Raw genomic sequence first — 17,122 nt, forward strand, 5'->3', positions numbered from 1 at the left:
AAAGATTAATCATGCAAGTGGCACACAAGAGCCTCCGAGAGTGGCATTACCATCAATGAACGAATGAGGACAAAGACAAAATGGGACGGTAACTGGGACACACGACAGATGAGAACAGTCACATTAGGTTAGCAACACAATGGGACCCACTAGCCCTAGGACAAATGGGCAGACAAGTTGACAGATCCAGTTGATGCATGTTTCGGGACGAAACCAAGCGGCCGAATTCGGGCCGGGATTAAGGCAACGGAAATATAGATGAGGATAATGATTATACGGAAGCTATGGAAGTGAATATTTGGAGATATGGTTATGGATATGGATATGGATATTTGGGGTATATGGTACTCTAACGGCTGCAATCAGCACTATACACGTTCATGCTAGTAATTTGTTGAAATATTGGTAGCTCGGGTGAGTTTATTGGTTGCTGATCAGGTGGCTGTTGATCTGTTCACCGAGCTTGGCAACTGGCGTGTAAACGCTTCGTCACTACACGAGGAAACATCATCAGTGCGGAGTTGATTGGGTACTTCTTCCTTGCCTGCGTGCGTTTATATGCCATTCGAAGGTTATCTGTTATCTTCTGACGTGATTGGATATTTTAAGTATAACGAATTTAGTGAATCTATTGGTTCGCTTACTGGCTCAAGCAAGAACAAAAAAGAAAGCGAATTTATGGAAACGTGATACTCCACTGAAGAAGCAATCAACAACCAACCACTAAGAGCGAGAGGACGCCATAACCACAGAGCTTTGAGGTGCAATAGTAACTAGACAAGGAACACATTAGAGAAGCAGGAAAGCCCCATTCAAACGGACACATCAATTGGATTAGATGAGACGCTCAACCAAAGCACGAAATTAACCGGTGGATGCAGGGACACCAACCGCAGTGGTGGAGAAAATAGGGCGATATAAGCAACCAATCAAGCTCGAGGACGTCGGACCACAGCGCAATGCGAATCAAGGCCTAAGAGAACAAGCTAGTGGAAATAGAAGGCCTTGGGATAACCAATCAACACAGGGAAACGCGGAACACAACGCAATAAAGATCACAAACGGACCGATAGATTCACTAAATTCCTTACCCTTTAAGTAGCCAACCACGTCAAAAGATGACAGATAGCTTCCGAATGCCATATAAACGCAGGCAAGAAGGCACAAACGGACCGATAGATTCACTAAATTCCTTACCCTTTAAGTAGCCAACCACGTCAAAAGATGACAGATAGCTTCCGAATGCCATATAAACGCACGCAGGCAAGAAGGAAGTACCCAACCAACTACGGACTGATGATGTGTCCTCTTATGGTGACGAAAAGTTTGCAATTCAAGTGCCAGCTAGGCGAACAGATCAACAGCCACCTGATCAACAACCAACTGCCACGCTAGTAGCCAGCTGCTTATTTGAAGGTTTACTGTCTCGGTGATATCGGCCAAATAAACAGAGTTCCTCATTACGATTTCATCTATAAGATTTGCACGCCCACGTCTCACCTGAATTCAGCAGATAATCACGCACCAGGCAACGTTACCAATCCCGACCAACCTTTAAAGTTGCCGATACATAGTCACCTACCCTGGATATTGGTTTCATACACTGCCTTCACCCATGAGTTGCTCAACACCGACCGGCTAGTTGTTCTACCGGATTGGAAGGGAATCAGTCGTAAGCCAAAATGTTAACCGATACACTTGTTTGTCCATGTCTATCCACTCCAACCATATAAAATACCTTGGTAGATAAGTGATCGACTACCTTCACACAAAAGACCCAGATTCTGGCTAGTACCAGTGAAAGGAAGAACGCCTTCGCTGCGGAGTTACTTAATGGAGGACGCCAACTGAACGGCTACAGACTATTGGACAGGAAAGCAAGTCTCTCATATGCATCTTGGTTATAAAAACTGTCTATCCGTCTTCTTCTCGAACGTGTCTTCCTAAGCTTTCCTGGATACACATTGCCTACCACTCAAACGTAAACGAATGCTACAAAGCGAATCCACAAATTCCGTAGTAAATTTCACTTTTCAATAGACGCAAAATCACGAACTACTCGCATGCTTCGTCAGTAGTATCCATCGTTATACCAGTGTAACGGTGATACTACTGATCGGGAGGCACGCGAGTAGTATGTGTTGTTCGTAGAATTTCGCTTGGCGTCGATTGAGAAATGGAATTCTGTTGCGGAATTCGTGGGGCCAATTTGTGACATTTGCTTTTATTTGACCGACGAATGATTGGAGGCAATGAATCTCCAGGAAGACTCGTTCAGGAGAAGATCTGTGTCCAGGTCTTGTAACTAAGATGCAGATTAGAGTTTTGCTTCCTTGTTCAATGGTCTGTAACCGGTCAGTTGGCATTTCCGAACAAATCTCTGCGCAGCGAAGGCCTTCTTCCTTTCACCAGTATCATAGCCGTTTCTGACTAGCCCATTACCTCAGGCTGCACAAACAACAGGTTGCTACAACTGATTGTAAATTAAGTGTTATGTGAAATTCAGTTACTCTTGTCGTTCCTCTTCAAAAAAGGAAGAAGCCCTCCGCTGCGGAGTTGCCTATTAAAAAACACCAACTGAATAGTTACAGATTATTGGACAGGAAGGCAAAACTCTCAATTGCAGCTAGTTTTAAAAAGCCGAATATCTATCTTCTTGAACGCGTCTTCTAAAAATTCCCTAGATATTCATTGACTACCAGTCAAATGTAATTCCACAAATTCCATAATAAATCCCGTCTTCCATTAGATCAAGGCGGATTTACGAGGAACCATATACCACTGGAACGCCCTATCAGTAGTATCGACCGTTACATCAGTATCGTAGCTGTTTCTGTCAAGCCTACTACCTTAGGCCGCACAATCAACAGGTCGTTACAGCCGATTGCAAATTGGGCGGTAAATTAAATTCAAAGTGTTTCCTGTCATTCCTCGTATACGCAGCTTTCTAAAAGTCTTTGAATTGGGACTCACGTAGGGACTATTGAACATGCACCAACTGCCCTAGAAGGCGTATTCGTAGAGGCCATGTTAACCTGTACAGAGTCATTGGGATTCTATATTTCAGTCATTAGCATACACACAATTAGTTTGCAAGGTGAGATGTCGTAGTCTATAACTTGGATATAACCGGGTTTGAAAAATATTATCCAAAGCTTCTGAGGTTTCATCGATCGGGTGGCAAAGTGAATTGACCTCGTTAGCACTAGCACTCAAGAGCTCGCCTGCTAAATGTCACCTCGGAATCTTCAACGAAAAAGCAAAATACCTCCAGTAGATGCTAATTAAGGATGTCACTGATGAACCAACGCAACTGGTGGTCGATCTCGAGATCATTTTTATGGCACAAATGAGCCCGTTGGGGCGTTCCCCCAACCAAAAATCAGCTCTGCGCACTACCAAATAGTGCCTGCTACCGTCTGCAAAGACCACCTTTTATGTAGCAAGGTAAAATCACCCTGAACAGTTTTTCCAGACCATCATCACTGCGTTGTCTTCGGTGAGTTACTCGGCACTGCATGTGAAGGCATCTGTTATTGCCAAGCTCGTTTCCGACAGATATGGCCCTTAAGCTTTTCCTCCCATTTCAGTTTTCTGCAGTACACTTTGAGCAGGTTTGAAGAGGTGACCACACTAAACACTGCTCTAGAGAGAGACTTGTTTTATGTCGATGAGGAGAGGAGCCCAGGAGGTGGTTTCTAACCCTTTTTTATGGCACGCGGCACAGAAACCTAAAACACTTCATGGGTGAAAGGCTGATCTGAAGACTGGGTTATTCAATGAAAAGAAAGCTTGGGATAGTTGATCGACCCAAGCACTGCTAAATATCTGGAGTAACTAACAAAAGAATAGTGACTGGTATTGTGTGGAAAGATTGGTAGCTCGGGTGCATGCATTGGTAATTGATCAGATGGCTGTGGATCTGTTCACTGAGGTTGGTAATCGACTAGCACACGTTTGGTCACCATTCTAAGAGCTCATCAGTGCGCTTGTGCGTGGGCAGTTTTTCTCCTTGCATTTGCGCTTATATAGTTTACAAAGAGCCGCTCCAAGTTATAATCTGACCGGCTATTGTTAACAATCTCATTCGGAGTCCTATTGATCCGATCTTTATCTGTGTTAAGTTGTGGTCTGTATTACTTACATTCCCTTGCCCCATTGCCTGCTGAAATTGCCACTCGTTATTTCCTGTCTTGGTGGGTCGATTCGTTGTGGTCCACCTTCCTCTTGCTTGATTATCAAGAAACACACTAGTTGACACCAACAATAAATCACATATAGTAAAAATAAATAAGTAATAGGGTGCTCTAGAGTGAAACCACGGCAGTGGAGGGCACAGTCAGAAACTTTCCGAGATTCTACTGGAGGCCCAAATACTTTTTAAACTATTTGAATGGTAAACTGAGTTCAGAAGGGTGTACTTGCGGAGGGTGTCAATATTTCAGTTTAATTCTATGGCTTCTCGATGTGTTCATGTAGAGGTCTGTGAGAAACGCATATTACTCATCGACCCTGCATTCTAGCACTCCATTAGTGCTCGTTGAGCAAGTGTGAGTGATAAGCACAAAATTCAGTGGTGACAAAAACAAACACAGAGCGGCAACTGGTTAGGATAAATGTCTCTGAAAAAAATAAGCAAGAATAAAGTCACATAAAAGAGCTGGTGGATAGTAATTTAAACAACTAAAAGACTCTATTGGTAGTGTGAGATTTGTAAGGCTTGATGGAGATTTAGACCTGAAAGTGAAACCAGTCTATGCCGAAAAGCCGCTGGGCTTGGCTGCTACCCTCTACACCGAATTTGGTACGAATGAAGTGTACCAGTAGTGAGTTGTTTTAGAAAAACAAGGTTTATGTTTTACCCGATAAACAGTCAGGCCTGGACATTTACGATTATGTACAAAGAGTTAACACATTTGAGGAATGTCAGACTGATCGATTGTACGAAACTGACAGAAACTGTCAATGGATCCTGATCAGATGCATTTTGCTGACAACACGGATGTCAACATCATCTTGGTTGGCATCAATGTCTAAGCCACAAGTAATGAAATTCACAACCGTCCAAGCGACTGCTGGGAGAATGACTAGAGAATGACAAACACTTGTCTGAATAAATTCAAAGGTATATTCCTGGTTGTCAAGACATAATAAAGATTGATAATTAGAATGAGGGGATGAAAGAATTCACTTACAGCCAGTCAGGTTATTAGGCGCATCATTTTGGGCCTTATACTAACTGAATAGCGAGAGCGGTAACAAGCATGCTATTGAATGAACGATTAGCACAGTAAAACAAAGCATGCAACACAAACTTAGAATTGTGCACCTACAGTATACAATCTGTACAGATTGTCTATTAAACGGGATGTCGTTTGCAGCCGTTTCGATCTTTGCACGGTCTGCCGCCCTGAAAACATAGTTGGGCAGATAACGATAGACAAAAAATCGTGAACTTATCAAAAGCACTATACTACAATCAAATTATAACATAAGAACAGGAAATGAGATCATTATCAGAGCAAACCAGACCCAAGCTTCTGTCCTTGAAGGGTTCGGGGGTGTTGCTTTAAGTAATAAAGCAGGAAGTCATTCCAATCGCCGAAATGTCCAAGCTCTACAAAATTCAAAAATATTGTGGTTTCATAAGGTTTCAATCTTAGTCATTATATAATTATAGTTGGCAGCATCAAAAAATGTCTGAGACCAATGCTTTGGAGCTATTCTGTCACATTAGCAAAGGTCACACTAGGTCCAGTCACTGTAACGACAAATCTTTTGGGCTGGAAACTTCCTGCTAAAAACGGGTGATGGTTCAACAGCAGCGGAGTAAGTATGCAAGGCTCTGGACCACGAAAATGACAAAGCAGTGAACTCAAGTGTAGATTTGCCATTACGGAATAGGGAATGAAATACTGCATATCAAGTTTTTGGTAGACAAATTGCCGAGCACCTTCTATTGTGGTTTCATAAGGTTTCAATCTTAGTCATTATATAATTATAGTTGGCAGCATCAAAAAATGTCTGAGACCAATGCTTTGGAGCTATTCTGTCACATTAGCAAAGGTCACACTAGGTCCAGTCACTGTAACGACAAATCTTTTGGGCTGGAAACTTCCTGCTAAAAACGGGTGATGGTTCAACAGCAGCGGAGTAAGTATGCAAGGCTCTGGACCACGAAAATGACAAAGCAGTGAACTCAAGTGTAGATTTGCCATTACGGAATAGGGATGAAATACTGCATATCAAGTTTTTTGGTAGACAAATTGCCGGAGCACCTTCTTAGAGAGCACGCTTCGGTTTGTGATGATACCAAGTGGAGTTTTCCCAAAAGAGTAGTGTGGTGTTGCTTTGTGAAATCGCAATGTGATCTATATTCAATTAAGGATAAAAGCTAGCCCAGTAAAACGCTGTAACGATTACCTTTCTGGTTGAGAAAGCTACCATTAATGTAGCGTCAGGTAACTTGGAGCTACCCCATCTAGCTAAATAGTGATGGATATGAAATAAGCAAGAGTTTTCACTGTACATGGGGACACAAACTGTGTTTAACTATAGCCAGCAGGTTTTATTTGCCAGCTTTCATGATGAAAAATCAAGCAGTCATAAGCGCTTAGAAGAATTTTCTGCTGCTGCAGAACGATTGACTGTGACTGCGCCAGACACCTCCTGTTTTCCATGTGAACATTGGTTCCTGATGTTCCGTTCCTATAGCAACGGTGCGTACGACAACCTCACAGAATCCGAAAGACCATCAAACGTAACGCGTATTCAGCTATAAAGGACAACAGAAGTGCCCTTTTCTTTGAGTACCGTTTCGAATAGTCAGCACAGTTCTGGTCCATTGTGTAGACTCCAGACTTGATTCACTCAAAGATGTCTACCTACCTAGAATTTCCTCCCATCATTACAGTAGCTTGGACACATAAAACCGAAACCAAAGACAGGCACCTGTTTGGGTGATCAAGAATCGTTTTATCACGGGCTCAATGAAAGAATCCTCAAGATATTTGGTGCCATGGCTTCTCTGAAGATGCACGCTCCGTCAGTTTAGCATCAACTATGGTGCTAGTGATCTTAACCATGAGCTAGAGTAATGTGTCAATAGGGGTGCGAGTGAGAGTCGTAAGCGAGGCCTGTCAAATTGCGCGAACTCCCTCGAATTTACGTGAAACAGATATGATAACCGAACCTATACCGAAAGCGGGTATGACCAGTAAGCATAACTAGTAAGCATAACTTAGTTTCTACAGGAACGGAAACGTTCTCATCTTGAAAGCTTTGCCTAGTGTCATTGTCTTAGGCAGAACCGGTCGAGTCGTTCTATGTTTAGCTAGTTATAACCTGATCTAGAGTCGCTTTCCAGAGTCACAGAGAGCAGTTTTCAGGACAGGATTTTCAAATTCGACAGCAGGTGCAACAAATTAAGTAGTTTTAAGAGACAGAGATGGATGTGATAGACCAGATTGCTAGAAAAGAGTGTGCTTTTTCCTTGAAGGACTTTGGAAAAAAACGTGACTTCGACGCCCTCAGAATTGAGCTGAGTTACCCACGAAACTTCAAGTCGCTGAACATCATTCAGTATCCACAGTGTCTACATCATTTACTTCAGCATTTTATGGACCCATAATATTTGTTGAACCACCACACAGTCTTTAACGTTTTGGTTGCTAGAACGACAAATTTGCGCGCTTAACGCACATATGATTAAACTGTGCGCCTGTACATGAATCACACCACAAGATCAGGCGAACTTCATTGACTTCCGTTTGGGAAGTCACGAATTCAGTATGGGATGGTAGCCCCACAAACAAATGAGGTATATCAGTTGGCATCTAACGTAGATAAAACACTTAATGTTCCTGACTATCGGCTTACAAAGACTATGTAAGAAGGTTAAATATAAGTTCCTGGTTAACTACAAAATAATCATGCCACAGGTGTTTTACAAAATGCTCCATACTGAAGTTTATGAGTAGCTATCGATGTGTTGAGGTATGTGAAATTTGCTTAGATGGGACATGCTGCCTGTAAAGTTATTGATTAATCTTCCAGAGCCCATGACCGGTTCCACCGTCTTGAGGCATAGCAAGTAGGTGCAATCTTCGAGTTCTCGTCATTTTTATGTTCTACTCGAGCATTTATTGCGTCAGTTGCAAAAACCAAATACCATCCGAGGTCAAACTGAGATTTAGACTGACAAGACATAAACATAAGCTGTCGTTGCGGAAACAAAAATTCATAGTACTAGAGCAGTCGAAACCAAGTACCGGACCACAAGGGTTCTTGTGCCGGAAATCTTTAGTTTCACAGCAATATTCCTGTTAATAAATCAACACTTAGCAAGATGGATGAGAAATTTATTCGGAGTAGCCAAACAAACGGTCAACTCAAGCGTGAGGATGTTGTATTGAATTTTACTGAAGGTAGGTCTTATCCCTGTCATTACTGAAAACTGATAATTCTCAGCCGTCTGCGTCTGGCCATGAAGCCTTCAAAGACACCCTCTCAAAGAAATAAAAAAAAACTTGACTTGACCGTAAGGGAGCTTGAGCGACATTCGAACTAGCAACAACAAATCCTGGGCTCCATAGCGGACGATGGTCATCCCTTGCTCCTGGACTCAACGCGAAAACTTTGGATACAGTACGCACATGTTGGATTTCAGTGGATGTCTTTGAACGCAGTGCATCGAAAAACCAATTGGATGACCGCGACTGCCCTGTTCGCGAATACACAAAGCCAAAGGGCACTGCAAGTGGAAGGTGGACAGTCGGCTGATACTCACATCTGATAATTACATCAAGCCACATAGTGATTTCAAACGAGGACAATTTTACACATCTAAAGTTAACCGTCTGCTGTCAGAAGAAAGCACTGTGTGTTCAGAAACAGGCCAAGCAATTTGCGGACTATACGTGTCACCTAATGAGACGGGAAGTTGTTGCATTCTACTGAGACGCTCTGCAACGGTTCTTGAGTCACAACAGCGTTTATCTCACTTTTCCCAAAAGATTATGTTAATACCGGCTATGTTGCCTACCTCAAAACGTAACCGGAAAAGAAGAGCAACGTGGAATGTCGGAAGAAAGCAAACGGGGCTGCATCACAGACGTTACATCTTTTTGGATAAAACAGTCGGCAAATAAAGGATGACATAAACTGCGTGAATGACTTTCAGCTAAAGCCCATTTAATGTAGAATCGTTTTGGAAGAGCTGCATTATTGTCTGTGATGTAAAGGAGAAAACTGTGATTCGCCTGAATTTGGCTTATATACTGTATGACAACCAGCTGTGAACCCAAAAATCTATAGCCAGTTTACGCAATTCTATCGACTTTCAAAATTTGATAATGTCCTTATAGACAAAGAGTCTTGTGAAAGATATTGTTCCAAGCGTTTTCATGTAAAATTTCTGGAGAAATAAGCCGTAAAATCTTGATCTAAGTAAAAACTTGGCCTACTCAGGACACCTGTGCCAACAGATCAGGATGCCACATTCGAAACGTTGCTCTGAAACATTCAAGAATGGTGTTTTCATACCTGCCAAGAGTCATGTTTTATTGATCAGTATTTCCGAGGCTGCACGCTGTCACTTGGCCTTACATCTATGCCGACTGCATACCACCTGGTAACAGGGAATGGCAACCAACTTTACCAACACTGGAGTGGGATATTTAAAAGCGTTTAATATAGCGTTTAACTGATTTTATCGTGTTCAGTCTTCAAAATTAACTTTGAAAAATGGCTTTTCATTTTGCTATTGATCAACTTAAACTAACTACGAAAGTTGGTCTGTGGCTCCCTCGAACATTTATTATCTCCTTACATTGGCCTGACTGCATGACTTCGAGCCAACCATGTAATAATTATACGTAATTACTCTCGATATTATTTTGCGATGAGCCGTTAAATTTTTGATGGTTAGTCAGATGTATAAATAACAGCTTTTTACGGCACAACACGCTTTCACTATTATCATGATAGACCTAATCGCACTTTCTTGCCTGTCCTTGCAACGTCGGTGGTATTCAGCTTTGAGGTGTCGCAGATTCGAAAACAGAACAAATAGTTTATCAACATCAGCTTACTCCACTGACTGTGGGATCTACTTAGCTGTTGCTTTCAGTGGTTCGGTAACTCCGAACATTATGAACTAACGGATTTTCTGTTTAATAAGTGTCCCGGGAATGTATATGCACCTGCATTTGTCTTAGTTTATCCTGATCAACCGAAGCAAGTAATGATGCAAGTGAGCGAATAATAATGCTTAATCCGTGTACAAAAAATCCTACAATGGTAAGTCAAGAGACGAGAAATTTGCACGCCAGAACAATCACATAACAAGCAGCTGTTCATGCGACGCACAGCTGGATGACGAACACCACTCATTCATTCGCATGTAACGTTCCGTTCACGTCATGTTAATTCTGCGCATGTAACAGGTCCGTCCAACAGACAAAGCCTACACAAATGTATGTAAGACTCGCATACACAAAAGAGGCTTCGTGCGTGTTATCACAAAATTCAGAAGGAAAATTACGGCCTTGTGTAAAAGCATAAGAGCTGTATCAAAATGAAAATAATTCCAAAGTTTTAGCGCAATTTAACTTCGCACTCACTATTTATTCTTTTTGTGGATTCACTCATTCATTCACCCATTTATTCATTCATTCGTCTATTTACTCCCAGAGTTCTCAACTCATACATTCATTCGTTTCTCTAATAATTTCTGCATTTGTTACTAAATTCACTTGTTAAATACTTTTGTTTACGAATTCGTTAGTTCATTTGTCTATTTCCTCATTTATCTATTTGGCCATTACTTCATTCAATAAGCAATTCACTCAATGTTCGCGCCATCTCAAAATGAATAACCTAAAACCCGTTGATGTTTTTCAACGATCTACCCGGAGGTTGACTTGCAATCAAATTGCCACCACTGCAGAAAATCGTCTACTGGTTTAAATTTACTTTCTGTGTACGTTCTAGTGCTGCGGAACACATTACTTAGCAGGGAAAATATGACAATTGCAGCAAAAAAAGCCATGGTGGGGGGTTAGTCAAGCCACTACCCTTAGGTGATATCTTCCTCTTCTCGCCTAGATAGTTCCCTGTTCAGTCAGATAAACGTTATAAGAACCCTCCTTGACTTTGACTATCACGATGGCAAAAGATTATCGAACGATAAACATTTTGTGGGCAATGCCACAAGAGCCAATATGGGTATTCTTCGAAAGTGTGTGATCTCCGAACTAATTTTGGTAACGACATTTAGGGAGACAAGGCCTATGCGCGCGACTGAAACATTAACTGAAGGTCAGTAGGCTAATTCGGCCCACTGTCACAATGGCACTCAGCGTACACTGATGACAGTACGGAAAGTTAAAAGCTTGACCACACGTCTTTCTAGCCGCGTGATCTATAAAAGTGCATTTATATGATCAGAACCATGCCCGACGATGGGCATGAGCAACTGACCAAGAACTGCTCATCAACTTGTCTAATAGTAGAAATCAGTTGTGAGACGCAACGATCCACCATAATGTCCGAGGGGCACTTATCTGTACAACGTTAAACAATTAGGTAACGCAACCACAAGAGAGAGAGAGGAACCTTTAACTAATTTATCCAGAAACTAATTTTTTTGACTTCTGTCCATAAGGACCAAAGTGCATCTGAACTCTGTGATAATAACTAAAAGCCTAACCTGAATGACATAGCCTTCCACATAAACAACTGCGTGAATTTTACTCACGAATTACTCGCTAAATTCAAAGGACAATTTGTCTTTCTAGCAAATTTTTGTATACATTTGTCTGAACGCTTCACCAGCCCACCAAAAAACTAGTGTTGTTCGAAACAAGATTATAAACAAAATATATTGTACAATAATAACTAAATTGGTTTACGCGCTGACAAATTTACGGTATCCTGGTATTGAGGCTTTTTCCTGTGTGTGTGTATTTTGTTTCCGGTCTACCAGGTAATTAGTTGTGGGACAATCAGAATACCACACATTCGTGCATTGGCGATATTACAAGCGCTCCGGTAGGGTGATGTGAAATTGGTTCATCTACCTCAAAGAGAAGTGGCCGGACGTGTGCAGTGGATCTGGAGTGTACATCACTTAGATAAAGCCACTTTTTGTGAATACACCTTAGGGAAATTGGGAACGTTCAAGCCTTCACTAAAAACAAATTAAAAGAGATAAATTCAACTTGTGATGAACAGTCAGGAAACACAGTACACCTGTTTCATATTTCACGGAGGATCACCACCAGTGTGTATCTCCACAGGGAACCCAAAGTCCTTTCTCTGTGCCCTCTGGAATTTTGAGAGGTGCGCCCTGCTGAGGATCTCCGATAAGTTTGAAACAGCTCTGCAGTGATTCTTGGCTTTTCAGCATAAATGGTCTTCATTTACAGGATGATGTCTTCATCATAAATTTTGAAAAATACCCACAGAAACCCCCCGGGAGATACTGTTTTATATTAGACCATATGTCCAATTAGCCTGTTTGCTTGTAGGGTTCAGGTTAGCTGCACGAATAAGCAACAGTTAATTCTCTTGAAGGAGCTAAAACCTGTTGGTTCTCAACACCAATACTCACGTACACAGCCGCATAAAAAATGGAGACCTTTCCACTGTATTTTGTACACACCTAAATGGATACTAAGAACTCTGCGACAGGTGACTATTCACCGGTGACTTCCCAATATATTACTTTGACCTGCACAGACAAAAACGGAACGCTGATTGGGCAACAACTTTGGTAGGTATTTCTCCGATTAAGGAGACGAATGCTGGAATACATTCAAACGAGGCATTTGCTAAATCGACGAGGAACAAAACACGGAGACAAAATAAGTGGGATGGGTTTGAAAACAATCGGCGGCATAGTTAATTTAGTTCTGGTCCACCTTGAACGATAAACTCGTCCTTCAGTACTCGGTCAAACGTCACTTTGCCATTTGGCGTACCGTGCGCCGGATCGACTGCCATAATCTACAACGCCTATCCAAATTGTCAAACCTTGTGAAACGACGTTTGGTGTCCACAGGCAGTTGTCACTGGTGTCAGAAATAGGCAAATGAGATGTACGCACGGAAGCACACACAGAAGAACGCACTATCAATACGCGGAAATATGTGCACAGTATCCAACAGCCAACGAGGCACAATATCACCATAGTTTCCATGTTTTTAACATGACTTGTAAAGCCACCAAGAAGTTCTAAGGATAACGCAAATCGTCGTGCATCAAGCAATGAAAATTGTTACTACGGGAACGTAACCCGATAAAAGGAAACGACATTATTCTCCATGTTGCTCAATGTAATGAAGTGTGCCATAAAATTCGTCCAGGTGAAGACGTAATGACGCCAACAGTCTTTATTCAAGAGCGGCTTGAATAGGTGCAGGCAAGGGGGTCGCTGTACTCGGCAAATAATGCAAACTCAAGACTGCCGACATATTCCCAGTTTTATTTCCGGACAACTTGGCAGATACTACTAAAGAAGGCAGTGCTAGAAGCCAAAGTCAAATGTTTCTAACTTCCACCATGCTTGACAGGTGGAGCAGGCGTATGTTAGGAAGTGATAAGCTCCACTTGATGACTGTTCTTATTCAGGGACCTGGTAAAATGACGAATTGAATTATATAGGTGTATATTACAAGCCAAACTGATTTGCAAATGAGTGTATTTCTCGAAAACAGTGTAATTTGGGTTCAAGTAGATCATAAGGTTAACGGAAACTCGGGGACTGCGACTACCCGATAAGCCCCAAGAGGGACGAAACCGGTCGTGGGCTGTCGAAGAGTTTTCAGCAACCTTGTGAGTAGCTTCCTTTATGAAAATATATTGCAAGTTGTTAGATAAACGATCTGTTGGGATGCTTTCTGGTGGATTATTGGTCACGATCTGATTATCTGTTATTTGTTCATGCAGATACAGATCCAGAGAGCAGACATACAATCAGATTGATTCACCACATGAATTCCCAGTTTCCGAGTGAAGCAATCGCCTAGCCTGCCCAGCGGCATCAAGCAAATCATAAAACAATATCCGGAAAACCGAAAATGAAAACTGAACGGGTGTTATTGGCCTCGAAAAACCAGAGGCATTCCAGTCCAAGTGCCTGGTTGTTTGGATCTGACCAGGTTACAAAATCACAAAACATTGTGTGCTTATCTCCTCACTGAAATCATTCTTCTTGTCCAGACTCAAAATCGTCGCGTCAGCTGATGCCTACCTGAGTTTTCACACCAGCTTACTATAAAAATTTGAAGGATTTACCTTTTGGTTTTGCAAAAAACATTACTATAGAAACATCGCGTTTTGGCTCATACCTATAATTTTATTCTCTACTTATAAATCGTGCAAAAACAGTCAGATGTGGAAATGATGAAAAAAATCCCGCAGGGTTTTGAATATACAATCGGTTCTCAGAATTTCCATCGTGACAGTAATAAATACGTTTAATCATCACGGCCAATAATGCATCGTTTCGTAACAACGAACCTACGAATCAACAAGCATCAAAACCACGTGGATCGTAACCAGTCTAGTGAACCAGTAGCACAAAAAGTGAACTTTGTGGCGCGAGCTTTGTTTCACGACTACCGTCCCCCAACAAAAACATGTACTTTCTTTCATTCACATGTGAAAAAACCCCCTCTCGTTTTTGTGCTCAAGCCATTTTTATAAAGTAAGAAGAATGACCAATCTGAAAGAAATGGACATGCTTCACGTGACCACAAAATGAATCGCAACTACTGTCCAGATATAACACACTACGCACACAATCATAAGCCAGGAATTTGACTGGATTCGGTTCAGAGTCCGTTTAAAACAAAATCCGTGCGCAAATATGTGTATTTGTTGAATCACAGTGAAACAAGATTTTCTATAGAGGAAAATGCCGGTAGCTCAGATAGCGTAGATGGTGGTCGTTTTGCCGAGGTTTGAAGTACAACGCAGGCGCAACTTCCCCAGTTTTCGCCTCGGCTGCACAATTAAGGTGTCTTTTCTGGGTTTGTGTCAACAAAAACAAGTGAAACTGGCTGCTGCAGAAATTAACTTTGCTTTCGCACGACCACTGTTAAGTCCGTCTACAACCGGTACAGTTGAAAAAGTCTATCTGTGTGCTGTTTATGAGACAACTTTCGTCCGTTTGCATAAAAATGATTGATGTGCATTGACCGTGTTACGTTGCTATGAAAATGTGTATGATATTTCTCCAGATGTTATTCGACTATCAAATTAATCCAGAGTCATATAAGTACGTTTCGGACTCCTCTTCCCATCAATAACCAAACAAGCTAGGTATGCATCGCAGACATTCGTCTGTCTGTTTTATCTAACTTGACAGTCCCCTTGTACATCCTGTCCAAGTCGATTAATTTGATCAAGTAGAAATGTCATACAAAAGAATCCCGCGGGACTGAGTCTACTGGCGCAAAAATTATCCGTTTACTCCGCAAGCATCAATGACCATTTATATAAGGCATTTAGACTCTCCGTTAGTGTTTGAACGGCTTGGATACAACAACAGTCTGTTTGATTCTAGTGTGCACTGAATTCACAGCTCCCCAGCCAACTAGGCTGGTAAACGTTTGTGCATTGATCAGCTCCTCAAACCTACTAGTGAAAGGAAGAAGGCCTTCGATGCGCAGTTATTTATTCGGAAATGCCAACTGACCGGTTACAGACCATTGAACAAGGAAGCAAAACTCTATTCTGCATCTTAGTTACAAAACCTGGACACAGATCTTCTCCCGAACGAGTCTTCCTGGAGATTCATTGCCTCCAATCCTTCGTCGTTCAATTAAAAGCAAATGTCACAAATTGGCCCCGCGAATTCCGCAACAGAATTCCACTTCTCAGTCGACGCCAAGCGAAATTCTACGAACAACACATACTACTCGCGTGCCTCCCGATCAGTAGTATCACCGTTACACTAGTATTCGATAAAGTATTCGATCCATCGGTGGCCGGCCGATGATTCCAAATAACTATCACATCAGTGTTAAACACCCATGTTTCACTACCTTACTATTCTTGTTTCTGAGACCAAGAAAACACCAGTGCCAAGCGAGTCCAGTGTGAGAGCAAGAGCAGCTTGTTTTCTTGCTTCTTTCAGATTGCGATTATTAAGGGCGGCCAGATAGACTTGACGTCGAGGCTTGAAGATAGATTTGGAAATGTCTGAGGATCTCGGTGCCATGAGACGAGCAGATGCTGCACGCAAAACCGATACAAGATGAACGGAATCATCAGTCCTAAGTGGTGGGCATACAAGAGGAGAGGTACTAATGGGGTGAGAGGGGGAAGAAGAAGTATTTGAGAGAGAAATGAGGGAGGCTTCAGTAGTAACCTGTTTTTGCTCAACTGCCCTGATCTATGCAGCGAGTAAGGCAACCCGGCTGATGGCACCACGCGACGGCTCATGTGGCATGAGTTTATTTGGATATGTCCAGTTCATGGTTGTACGTGAGCTGAGATATTGTCATGGCGTTCTCACCTATACAGGAAGACGATTGGGGTACTCAACCAAAGAGCTTGGCTCAAAAGTTTAACCACAAGGTAGCGGTGTTTGGCAGGAAATGCAAGCGCATTACAATTCCTTAGGAACAAGTTGCCACATGTTTAACCCCCCAACCTGGAGGACCATGAGACTGTGTTTACCAGACCTCTAACCACTGACCAACCTGGTATAGGAGACTCTGTCATTGTAGGGGGGGACACCATCCAGTATAGCTCAATAGGTCGCTGAGGTGCGCAAACTGTCACACCACAGTAGGGTCTCTCTCTCTTCTGACTATTCTAGGAACCGTCCACAAATTCACCACGGGGCATAACATTGTTGGAGAGAATTCTCTCCACACAGGAGGATTTTTCTCGGTCTGCTAGAGGTTCTACTGCTGAGTGATCCATCGTTGTATGCTTGTAAGAGATACATTTCATTTGCCTTAGTGTACATCCTAATTCTGGAAGATTTGCTCCGAATTCTCCTCGTCAACCAAGATTGCTTCCTTGCCGGTGATGTCTTCCCTCGGGCCATACCACGGCTCAATTCTGAAGGTGACGACTGGCCGAAAATCAGTCATAACTGTACGAC

General features: G+C 42.2%; 1 protein-coding gene across 1 annotated transcript in view; it reads left to right on the forward strand.

Annotated features, from left to right (window-relative positions):
* Positions 1-306: 306 nt before the first annotated feature.
* The window catches only part of T265_01138 (hypothetical protein), a gene marked incomplete at both ends in the record, with an annotated part of 45,662 nt that continues 28,846 nt past the window's right edge, over positions 307-17,122 (forward strand). The window contains one exon of the mRNA XM_009165099.1: positions 307-337. Coding sequence (XP_009163363.1) covers positions 307-337 — 31 coding nt within the window. The remainder of the gene's footprint in view (positions 338-17,122) is intronic.

The sequence above is a fragment of the Opisthorchis viverrini genome (genome assembly GCF_000715545.1).
Source record: "Opisthorchis viverrini unplaced genomic scaffold opera_v5_12, whole genome shotgun sequence".
Classification (NCBI taxonomy): domain Eukaryota; kingdom Metazoa; phylum Platyhelminthes; class Trematoda; order Opisthorchiida; family Opisthorchiidae; genus Opisthorchis; species Opisthorchis viverrini.